A 12,357-nucleotide genomic window follows, 5' to 3' on the forward strand; every position below is an offset into this window, starting at 1 on the left:
CAGAGCTGATGCCAAAGCTGAGGGAGGGTGAAGCCATGAGGACAGGCTGCATAAATTTGGCTTTACCTCTCCCGGAGTTTAAATCTAATGGAATTGTTTAAAATGAGAAGGGTTTGCACAACTACACACTACTCTGGTGGGGAAAATCAGTAACAATTTACAGTTAGGTCATTCTCCTCAAACTTCTACCATCTAGAAGGACAAGGGCAACAGACACATGGGAACACCACCGCCTGGAAGTTCCCCTCCAAGTCACTCACCATCCTGACTTGGAAATATATCACCGTTCCTTCACTGTCGCTGGGTCAAAATCCTGGAACTCCCTCCCTAACAGCACTGTGGGTGTACCTACACCACAGGGACTGCAGTGGCTCAAGAAGGCAGCTCACCACCACCTTCTCAAGGGCAATTAGGGACGGGCAATAAATGCTGGCCCAGCCAGCAATGCCCACATTCCAAAAAAGAAACTTGTTTACAAGTATTTTTTCAAATAAGAAAGCAGAAATCCAGAATTCTTTCCCCTGTGGATGTTGGGGATCAATTGGAGCATGCAGGATTGAGAGATTTTTGTTAGGCAAGGGTATGCAGGGGACACGAAGCGATGGCCAGCAATGGAGCTTGAGATCTAACTGAATGATGGAGCGGGTTTGAGGGGCTTAATGGCCTCCTCCTGTTCCTCATGCTCCACAGAGGAGAAACAGAAAGTCCGTCCGCTCACAACCATACATTTCCCACTGGTACAAGACGTCTGATGGAAGTCTGCTCACCCTCTGCATCCCGGGAATGGTGCTGGGAAGGATAAAGGGAAATGAGTCAGAAAGGACCGAGTAAAGCGAATGGAAAAATGGTCTGTGATCGAGTCGACATATCTTCTCTCTCAGGCTGGACACCAGTTTCACAGCAGAGACCCTGATCGCCCATCTACCCGCCTCAAGATCATGCACCCGGACTATTGCCAGGAAGTCGGTCATGACCTGGAGGGAAGGGCTTGCTCTCTGGGGAGTAAGAGGTGGCTGCAATCCCAGCAATATTTATACAAACGCTACTCCACTAAGGCTGGAGGCCTTGAAGTTTCATTGGAACATTTTCCCAAATAACACGAGCACTTGTCCCTCCTTTGAGAGAAAACACGAGTAAGCACTTGAAATCCCCAAGGCTGAGAGAGCGAGAGAGAGAGAGATATTGAAGAATTGGGTGACAACACCGATGTCATTGGCCAGTTCCCCTGTTCACATGATACTGTTTATGCTGCATTCATTGGAGAGAGTGACGGGTTAAGGTTTGACGATGAGTTCTATATACCACTCATGGCTGTAAATCACAGACCTGTTATTTGTTTAATACTGACAACACAGCCAGCATATGGCAAGGTTGCGTTAGGTGAGTCATTAGCCAGCTAGGTTCCACCAGGAATGCCAATATTGTGACAGGTAAGTTTCAAGCTTGTCATGAAAGTAGAAACCTTGGCGACAGGCAGCAGCACAACAAATGGCGATAATGGGCCCCACAATTCGTCAGCTGGAGGCTGAAGTCGTGTGCGGCCTAGAACAAAATGGCCACAGACGAGAGCCTGAAATCTGAGGTAAGAGCGAAAGACTGCGGATGCTGGGAATCTGAAACAAAAACAGAAAATTGCTGGAAAAACTCAGCGGGTCTGGCAGTGTCTGCGGAGAGAGAAAAACAGGGTTAATGTTTCGAGTCATGTCATTGGCCAGCTCCCCCTGCTCAAGTGATCCTGCTTTTGCTGTGTGCATTGGAGGGGGTGGTGGGTGACAGGGTAAGATTTGATAAATGAATTGATAAGTCTCTGAAGAAGAGTCACACGGACTCGAAACGTTAACTCTGTTCCTCTCTCCCCAGGCGCTGCCCAGACCTGCTGAGCTTTTCCAGCACTTTCGGTTTGTATTAGCCTGAAATCTGCACTGTTTGGCTGACACCTCATTCCAGTCTCTCTTATTTCACAATTCACGTTCAATTGAACACAGGGCAAGGGACTTGAAATCTAAATCAGAGGCAAGGCTTTTAAAAAAAAAACTAAAAACAAAAAGAGCTACCAAATGCACATCTAGTAAACTTCCGAAATCTTCAGTTATGAGTCACGGGATAGTTCAGCAACAAGGAATGTATTAGAAATGCATTTAATTAACTGTTAACATTCCAATGAAATTCATTACATAGCCAACCACAATCTTAAAGAAACAAGGAATACTCGGTCGACACCGTGTTATTAGTATCATTAACTCATTAAAAAAAAAACTTAATGCAAGTCTCGTACATGGATAAGATCTTTCTCCAACTTTGTGTCTTCAGGGTGATTGGCAAAATGGTCTGTGACCAGGTCAACATATCTTCTCTCCCACGCTGGACACGAGTTTCACAAGACTGTCTCAAGGCAAGTGCAACAATGTTGTACATTCGCCCGTCTGTTGGGTGATTTATATCTTTCACTGACCTCCAAGCAATGCTGAGATGACCCTAGTTTCTAAGAGCGCAACAGGCTTCTTTACAGCGTTTTTTTTTTTAAAAAACTCTCCGCCATCACAAGATGTCTGCGCCAAGCTTATTCCAGCTCCGCTTCCGGAACTTTCTGTTTACTTTCAGCTCTGAGTCATCGCCCAGTGCAAACCAATCAAGCACAGATCAGCTATCAAACTCACATAATCGAACGCCCATGCACCAGCGCAGGATGACACATCAGAGCCAGGATTGGGAACCAATCTCCCACGTGACATGCTTCAAGTTGAAACGAGATTTCCCTGTGGTTGCATTGAGGCAGGCGAGGTGGGGGTGGGGGACGGGTGGGGGGGTGGGGTGGGGGGAGGGGAAGGACTGGAGGGGTGGGGGGAGGGGAAGGACTGGAGGGGTGGGGGGAGGGGAAGGACTGGGGGTGGGGGGAGGGGGAGGGCTGGAGGGGCAGGGTGACCAACTGTCCCGTGTTTCCCGGGACTGTCCCATAATTGAGCCTTTTCTCCTGCATCCCAGGTCACGTCTTCCCAGGACACGTTCTGTCCTAGAATTCGGCCAGCTCGTGCCTGCAGACCCATCGCCAACTATTCCCTCCTGTGCTGATGGGCCAGGCCTTTTCTCGCCTAGTCGTCATCCCTGTGCTGTGACTTGTCTGGCGGGATGGGGTTCAACAGCACCCCACCTCCACCCTTATATATTCACTTCCCAGCCCCATCACCACCCACTCTGCCCACCATCCCTTAAATTGATTCCCTGACTGCTCTATTGGGTGGAGGCAATGCACAAAGGGCAAGCAGTCCATTCGCCTCTCTCTTTGAATCTGGCAGAGGGTCTCTGCAAAGCGAGCTAGTATTGATGGTAACCGTGGGCTGTGCGTTCTTTGGGCAGTGGATTGTTTGGACAGGATATTTTACCTCAGCAGGGAGTCAGAAGAGGAAGGGCAAAAACATTTTTTTTTAAAAAAGAGTTGGAAGAAAGGAGAATTGGAGATTCCCACCAGCACCAAATCCACATTGAATGGCTCCCACGCGAGGAAGGGGAGCCTCGGAGGCAAATCTCCGGAACGGCCAACGGTCTAGTCTTGACCCGGTGACTTCCCACCCCATCTAGTTTTCCAGGTGCGCTGCAGTTATTCCCTGCGCCAATGTTGAAACTGGTGCGGAATCCCAGAAGCAGCCGCCCCAAAGCCGTACGACAGCACAAGATGCAGTTTTGATCGGATAGCTGAACCAATAGCGTCACCAACTTTGTTCCCCAGAGGTGTCCAGCAGGTTTATATAACGGGGAGCTGGTCAGGGGCCATTCTACCACCAAGTTGGCCAAGCTGCCACATCAGTTATAGGGCTGCTTAGAATTATCATTACGCCCAGGCTGTTAGTATGGCAATCACCTTGTTAAAGACAATTGCTAGTTAAACAGGTAATGGGCATTGATTATCCAATCTGAACAGAATAAAAAGATAACAGATGGAACACTTTGTGTGGAAGCTACTTGGAAGTCAGCAGCACTGAGGAGTTGTCTTGAAGAAAAGCCACCTCGAACCAAAGGACTGGCCTAGATTAATTCTTCCACCACAACCTCTTATTGTGAGTAACACAGGATATGGGAGGGAGCGGGGGCATGTGTAATAACAATCCTGCTCTTTGCAACAAGTATTTATATAGCACCTTTAAGGTTACAAACACTTACAATTGAGGATGCTCAAGAGGCCAGAGCTAGAAGAGCGTAGATATTTATCTCAGAAGGCTGTGGGTCTGGAAGAGATTACAGAAATAGGGAGGGGCGAGGCCATGGAGGGATTTGAAAACAAGGATGAGAATTTTAAAGTCAAGGTGGGAGCCAACGCAAGCCAGCGAGCACAGGACTGACATGGGAACGGAACTTGCTAAGAGTTAAGACACGGGCAGCAGATTTTTGGATGATCTCAAGTTTACAGAAGGTAGAATGTGCAAGACCAGCCAGGAGAGCATTGGAAGAGTCGAGTCTGGAGGTGATAAAGGCACAAAATGAGCTTCATCAGCAGGTGGACTGAGACAGGGGCGAGGTCAGAGGTGAAAATGGGCTGTCTTAGTGACGGCACGCAACTTGGGCAGTGTCCCTGCTGGAAACACCCCTGTGAGGGCAGGACAGAGGTTGTCTGTGATGCCTCTCCAATGCTGAATAGCTCACTGGTGGTTCCCAGGGAGAACAGCACAGACTGGGGACCATAGTGATAACCTCTGAACTTTATCTCCAGGCCATCAAGACCTGACTCCATCTCTCACTCCTTTCCAACACCACCTTCAGGAATATTGGGAAGTACAATGATATATCCAGTGGGCTGATTAAAGCCAACATCCTGTATCACTAGATCACAGCAGGTTCTGCAACAGTTTCTGTACGCCAATGAACTCAAAACTATCCTCCTAATGTAAACATTGCTTCAACATGCGGACAAGGTGCAACCTTACATTGTACAGTTTACTCTGTTCACTGACTGTCGACACTGCTTCCCCCTTTAAAAGGGGAAGTCGTGCTGTCACTGACCTCTCCTTTAAAAATAAAGGGAAAAACACAAGCGCTCTCGAGACCTAAAATCAAATCTAACATCCATCCTTTTGGATGATCTCAAACACAAAATGATAGATATTGAGTTTGATTACTGGGGGTGAATGACAAACGCTGAAGGGAACCAGTTTGGAAAGTTGGTCCCACTGACTGAAGAAGTGAACCACGTCTGATATTTGAGGTCACCATTGCACTGAAGTGGCCCCAATTTAGGTACAACTGTGCCCACGTAAAAATGGTCTTGGCAGCCTTCTGTGTTATGTTGTTGTGCATCCAAGAACACGTAAGACTTGCATTTCTATAGCACCTTTCACAAAACTCAGGACTTCCCAAAGCGCTTTACAGTCAATGAAGTACTTATTGAAGTGTAGTCGCTGTTGGTGACGTAGGAAATGCGACAGCCGCTTTGCGCACAGCAAGCTCCCACAAACACACACGGCAATGACCAGCTGATCTGCTTTTTGGGATTCTGGTCATGGAATGAACATTGGCCCCAAGGCACCAGGGAGAACCTCACTCCCCTGCTCTTGTCCAAGTATTGGTCACAGGATCTTGTGTCTACTCAAAGGGGGCAGATAAGACCTCGGTTTTACATCTCTTGCGCAAGGCAGCACCTCAGAGGTCGGAGTTAAGTGTCGGGCTGGATTACGTGCTCAAGTCTCGGGCCTGGGTGCCACAGAAAAGCCATGCAAATCAAGGTAAGAACATCCCCTACTCCGTGCTGCTGGAGTTCACAAGCCCCTCCATCCCCAATAAGAAGGCATGTATCTGAAACTCCAACTGTTGCACCCAAGCCTCCAATCTTCCTTAATCTCCGTGAATTCCACCACTATCAATCAAGTAAAACCTCCACATCGCATCGGCTGCCCTTGCAAATAGACGATAAAGGAAATCAGGACAGGGGATTGACTCCCCAAACTGGTGCTCATCCCGTCTCAGATTCTCCGCTCAACGCACGGTGTTAATTGGAAGTATTTTGTTAGCTGTGGCCCGTTGGTGAAATAAACAGGCTCTCAAATGTCCCAAACGCCGCGTTCTCCTCTCGCTGCAAAGTCATTCCCATGTGCTCAACGATGACAGAGCCCGGGGAAATAAACCAGCTCCAAGTGTGACAGAACACACGTGCCTTCCGCGTGACACACCTCCGACAGTTTGCACACCGGGACAGCAGCAAGATTTTGAGAGTAAATCAGTGATTCAATCCCACCGGCTATCAGAAACACCAGCCGGTTTGCGGAGACAACCGACAGAGATCGAGAGCGCCTGGTGACTCTTCGGAGCGTAGCCTTTTCCCTTTGGTTTGCGCTGGGGTGCCCATCGATTCTTATTGCACTGGCGAGGAGGACGGAGACTGAGCTGTGCCAATATAAAAACCCTTCCCTGCCGTTACTGCCTGAAATGGAGCTTCCAGCTTCTGCCAGCGATGACACCAGTTGCACCAGTGCCAGCCCACCACACCCAGGTGTCAGGTTACTGCCTAGCCTCCTCAAACAGGCTTAGCGTTAACAGACTTGGTCAGTGAACTCGCCTGATGTGGAAGCAATTCGAGTTTTTATGCTTTTAGAGAACAGTTGGACGGGGACATCATTCCCCCCCCCGCCCCGCCCCAGCCATGCAAAACAAAAAAGAGCGGAATCATAGACTACAATCTCCAAAAACCAAAAAAGGTTAAAGTGGCACAAAGACCCAACAATCAAAGCAGAAGTTGGCTACCCAGGAGCCCGGGGAGCCTATAGCTTCCCCCTGTGGCTTTCTCCACGGCAACGCATTGGCCAGCCAATCGGCACCCACTTCCCCTGCGATTGTTTGAAATTTGGCATTCTGGCGTTTGTCCTGATGAGTGCAAGACGAAAATCTTTGACAACACGTCTCGCTTTTTCAGCAACACTCCAGAAATCAAGGGCCCCTATTAAACGTTCATGCCACCGCCATCCTCATCGTCCTCCCTCTCCTCTTACGCTCCAGGTTTATTCCGGAGCACAGTTTACACAGCGCAAGCAATTCTTCGTCACCTTGCTCAAGTGGCCATCCTCCACACACACACACACACACACACACGCACACGCACGCCTCGAGCATGAGCATTTGCAAGGATGTTCCAGAGCGGTGATCTCATTTCCAGAGAGGGAATGCTGGACAATCTCCCGCCTCCCCAACTCACTGCAACAGCAGGACACTGGAGCAACACCCGGGTGAGGTAACTGGTCATCCGACTCACCCTTTCCAGACTAATCCACGCATGGGATGCCCCTCGTTCGCGCCCTTTCCCCCGCTACCCCGGTCTCCCCTCTTCACAATTGCCAACACAGAGAGAGTCCAGGCAGATGAACCCGCATGAAATGCTCCCATATGTGGGTCACTCAGCAGCGCAGGGGCACAGGTCATGGTCCACCTGAGCAGAATTTACTGAAGAATAAGAGATTTAACAGGCTGGCTTGACTCAACTTTGTTTTCCAGACCGGAGACTGTCTTGGAATGCTATCCACACAAAATGTTACAGCGTTTTCTTCTGATGGGGAGGGGGAGGGGGAGGGCCAATGTTTTCAAGCTCAGGCGATGTTAAATTTAAACAATGCATAAGGTTTGCTCAACATTCGCTCAGCCTCTGCACTGAGTGACCGACAGACACCGCCGCCAATCGTCATCTCATTCAGACGGTCCTTGGGGGAGCACTGGCTGGAACGTTAAGTCTCTACAGCCTTCAGTGAAAGGTCAGAGCCGAAAACTCCTTCCCTGCACCACTTCCTGGTCCCCGGGATTGTTTAGCCCAAGGGGATGTGCTGAAATCGTACGCTCCATCCTGCGGGTTAATTAGAAGGGGGCGAGGAGACAGGGTGTAACCTTTTAATTGGTTATCCATCATTTAAAAAGAGATCATATGCAAACTGAAGCTAGGCAGACAAAACCTACGCTGCTCCTCGTAGCACCACTGAAACAGTAGCAATCTGTTCTGTCACTTCCAACGTCCGATTGTGATCGGGCCCCCATCACCCCTCCCAACATCTTCCCCCAATCCGCTTGTCCCTTGCTGGGGTCCACATGGGGACAAAAAAAAAGGGATTTGGACACACCCCTCCCCCCCAAAAAAAACCACACATTAAAAACCTACCCCACACAAAGAAAACCACAACATGAAACAAACCTATGATTTGCTGCATTCGAATGGATTTACAGTTCTCCTCAACCCCAGAAGGTGCAATAGAATCAAACAGCTTTCTGATTGTGGAAGTGTCAAATGGGGTAGGTGGCAGTGGAGCGGGCAAAACTCAATTTTGAGTCGGCAGGTAAAGAGTTAATCTCCGTCAGGTCCGGACGCTGAATACATTACCGAGAGGCAGAACGAGGCCACGATTATTTTTATTCACTCGTGGGACGCGGGTGTTGCTGGCAAGGCCAACGTTTATTGCCTCGAGAAGTTAGTGCTGAGCCGCTTTCTTGAACACCTGGAAGTGTCTGCACGGCCATTTCAGAGGGTATTTCAGAGTCAACCACGTTGCTGTGGGTCTGGAGTCACATGTAGGCCAGACCGGGTAAGGACGGCAGATTTCTCTCCCTAAAGGACATTAGTGAACCAGATGGGTTTTTTTTTTTAATGACAATCCAATTGTTTCATGATCATCGTTACTGGATCTAATTTAATTAACTGGATTAAAATTCCCCAATCGCCTTGGTGGGATTTGAACTTGTATCTCCAGATCATTAGTCTCTGAGCATTAGAAGGTTAATTAGTAACCCTCTGGATTACTAATGCAATAGCATTACCACTATGCTACCATACCCATCCATATTGCATCTTATATAAGTTATATAAGTCTTCTCAATACTAATCAGTGGTGTCCTCCTAAACATGGTAAACTCACAATAGGTATCAGTACTGCATTGTGTATCTCTACGCAGACAGAATTCAAAACAAATACATTTTAATTCATGACTTCCTTAGTGTAAAATGCGTATATGACACAGAGGCAAACTGTTTTGAAATTGTGTGTGTGGTGGTGGTGGGAAAATCAGGAGGGATATCAGAGGCAGGAAGTTTCAGACTGGGAGGTCCAGGATATTCTACAAGCCTGAATGAAAGCACTGCCAACTGGAAAAGCAGGGGTGCAAGTCCCATCCCAGCAGGATCGGAGGGGGGTCAGCAACAAGAAAGTGCTGCGATCTTGTATCACTGACTTCGTGCTACGGGGAGGGTGGGAGTGCGGTGTAATGTAACCCTGCGCTTGTGATATAACGTGGGCCACCTCAGCCAGCACATCAACAGCAAAAAGGAACCCAAGCAGCGCCTGGCCCTGAGAGAACCCCCAACACACGCTTGTTTAACCAGCCCATCGCCTCAACTGAAGCCCAACGGCATTTACAGCACATCCACTTGACGTACAAACAGAGAATGTCGCACCAACTCGCCAAGTGAGTGGGGGAAAAAAAATAGCAGCCCGAAACTTTGAGGGGTTAAAGTTATATAACGTTAACCTCTTCCAGTAGTGCTGCAATCCTGGACCGGCTGCACCTTTCATTCCGAGACATATCCCAGCTTCCTCACAATCTGGTATGCACAATATGCACAGGATGAATACACATGCTGAGTATATGTAAACCTGCAGGCAAACCCAGTCCATGATATTCACCACCTGAAGTATACACTGATACACCTTGCACCCCACCCTGTCTGTAAAACACACACACACACACACACACAGAAATGTAGGCTCTGTAATTATACTGCATGTTCTGAAGCTCCTGTCGAAAATGTAATTACATTTGATCTCTGGTCTGTGTTGAATGAGGGTTATACAAAGTGGAACTGAGTGGAAGACAGCTGCTCACCCTCGAGCCTTTGAAATACATACACACAATGTTTGGCACTGACATAAAATACACGCAGTGGTCCTGACACTGTACATCTGTATGTGCTTATGTTTCAGAGTGTGTCGGTGTGTGTGTTCATGTACCTAAGTCCACGTTTCTGTGTACCTGACTGTTTTTATCTGATTACCTGTATCTCAGTGTCTATCTATGTAAGTCTGACTGCGTCTGTGGATGGGCAAGTCTGTGTTACAGATACATCTGTGTATTGTGTGTGTGCGTTGACTCATTCTCCTGTCCTACATTGTGTCAGTGTGTATTTGTGTGAATGTTTGTGTATCTGGTTTGCCTGTGTGTGCATTTATGAGTGTGTCTTTGTGTGTCAGGGAGGTATTTGTGAGTGTCTGCCTGTGTGTCTATATCTAAGTGTTTGTGTTTCTCAGTGTAGGGCATGGAGGTGCTATTTGTGACAATGTGTGTCCCTGTGCCTGTATGTGTGTGTGTCTGTCTGTGTGTGCATGTGTTGTCTGTCTGTGTGTGTGTGTCTGTCTGTGTGTGTGTGTCTCTGTGTGTGTGTGTGTGTATGTGTTGTCTGTCTGTGTCTCTGTCTGTCTGTCTGTGTGTGTGTCTCTGTCTGTCTCTGTGTGTGTCTGTGTGTGTGTCTCTGTCTGTCTGTGTGTGTGTGTGTGTGTCTGTGTGTCTGTCTGTGTGTATGTCAGTGCCTGTCGGGGGAAAGGGGTATGTTTGTGAGTGTCTACCCACCCCAGTGTGTTTAAATGCTCTGCTCTCCTACCATGGAAGAAGCTCTTGGCTTTCAGGTAGCCCACGCTCAGTCGCAGCACGGACAGTTTGTCTAGCCGGGCTCGGACATCCTCGCCGAAGGGCAGCAGACTGGTCAGTTTGTCCAGCTCACAATTCAACCGATCCCGGTGCCTTTTGGACGGATTGGACTTGACGCCGTCGACAGGAGGTGACTTGGGACTAAAGTAGATGATGTTGTTTGTTGTTTGTTTGTTGGTTTGAAAAATAAAAAGAAACAAAAACACAAAAAAGAGAGAGAGAGAGAGAAGCAAAACAGGAATGAGAGACGGGCTGGGTCAGAGCAGCACTAACACATTGTTTCTCTAGTTTTTAAATTTAAAAAGTAATAAATAAAAGCAGCATCGCGCCGAAAGCAGGACTCTCACTGTTTAAACAAAAGTGCTTGAAGTCTGGGTGACCCTCACCTCTTCTGCACCGGTTTCTTCCTCTTTTTAACGGCGTAGATCCCTCCGGAGCTCAGCATCTTGCCGGTGAAGAGTATAATCCACACGGTAAACAGTGAATCCAGCTGGAACACAGAGGTCCCGTTCCTCCACACTCACTCCCTCTCTCCTCTCCCTCTCCACACTCACTCCCTCCCTCTCTCCCTCTCTCCTCTCCCCTCTCTCCACACTCCCTCCCTCCCTCTCTCACACAGCCAGGGCTGTGAATTACACACGGGCTCAACTCAGCTTCGCAGGATCCCAGTGGCTTTTTAATGAAACTGAGTGAAGAAATTCCCTGCGCTGTCAGCAATGGTGCGGTGCCGGCACCTGGAAACTGCTCTTCCCAATCTCTTCTCCTCTCTCTCTCTCTCCAGCAAGACACTCCAAGTGAATATCCCCTTCCTCCAACAGCCTCCCAAATCCTCTCTCTCTCTCTCTCTGTCTCTCTGTCTCAGGAACTTGTTTCTCTCTCTCTCCTCTCTCTCTCTCTCTCCCTACTCTCTCTGGGCTGGGTTTAAACTCTCTCTGTCTGTCTCAGGAACTTGTTTCTCTCTCTCTTCTCTCTCTCTCTCCCTGCTGTCCCTGGGCTGGGTTTAAACTCTCTCTCTCTCTCTCTGTCTCAGGAACTTGTTTCTCTCTCTCCCTCTCCCTACTCTCTCTGGGCTGGGTTTAAACTCTCTCTGTCTGTCTCAGGAACTTGTTTCTCTCTCTCTCTCTCTCTCTCTCCCTGCTGTCCCTGGGCTGGGTTTAATCTCTCTCTCTCTCTCTCTGTCTCAGGAACTTGTTTCTCTCTCTTCTCTCTCTCCCTCTCCTTCTCCCTGCTGTCCCTGGGCTGGGTTTAATCTCTCTGTCTGTCTGTCTGTCTCAGGAACTTGTTTCTCTCTCTTCTCTCTCTCCCTCTCCTTCTCCCTGCTGTCCCTGGGCTGGGTTTAATCTCTCTGTCTGTCTGTCTGTCTCAGGAACTTATTTCTCTCTCTCTTCTCTCTCTCTCTCTGTCTCAGGAACTTGTTTCTCTCTCTCTCTCTCCTTCTCCCTACTGTCCCTGGGCTCGGCTTAATCTCATCAGGTTTGTCATCATTGGTTCCCCGACTCCCGGAACAGGAGCCGAGCGAAGGAGGAGACGAGTTAGAAGGTGGTTTGGGCGCTGCTGGGGGAGGTTGCTCCCTCCTGCTTACCCTGGGAGTGGAATTTGACTTCCAAACCAGGAAAGTGCTTAAATCCCGGAACTGAAACCGTCCCCAGCTAAAGCCGCTGCCTCTAATCAGGATTTATACCCTGCATTATTTTTTTTTTT

At 48.6% G+C, this 12,357-nt stretch overlaps 1 protein-coding gene across 1 annotated transcript in view; it reads right to left on the bottom strand.

Annotated features, from left to right (window-relative positions):
• Window positions 1-11,153, bottom strand: part of LOC144686954 (aryl hydrocarbon receptor-like) — a 158,099-nt gene extending 146,946 nt beyond the window's left edge. The window contains exons 1-2 of the mRNA XM_078552800.1: window positions 11,043-11,153; window positions 10,610-10,797 (exon numbers count right to left, since the gene is read on the bottom strand). Of these exons, the coding sequence (XP_078408926.1) occupies window positions 10,610-10,797; window positions 11,043-11,101 (247 nt within the window). The 5' untranslated portion in view covers window positions 11,102-11,153. The remainder of the gene's footprint in view (window positions 1-10,609; window positions 10,798-11,042) is intronic.
• Between the last annotated feature and the right edge of the window lie 1,204 nt (window positions 11,154-12,357).

The sequence above is a fragment of the Cetorhinus maximus genome, chromosome 11 (assembly GCF_964194155.1).
Source record: "Cetorhinus maximus chromosome 11, sCetMax3.hap1.1, whole genome shotgun sequence".
NCBI classification, from domain to species: domain Eukaryota; kingdom Metazoa; phylum Chordata; class Chondrichthyes; order Lamniformes; family Cetorhinidae; genus Cetorhinus; species Cetorhinus maximus.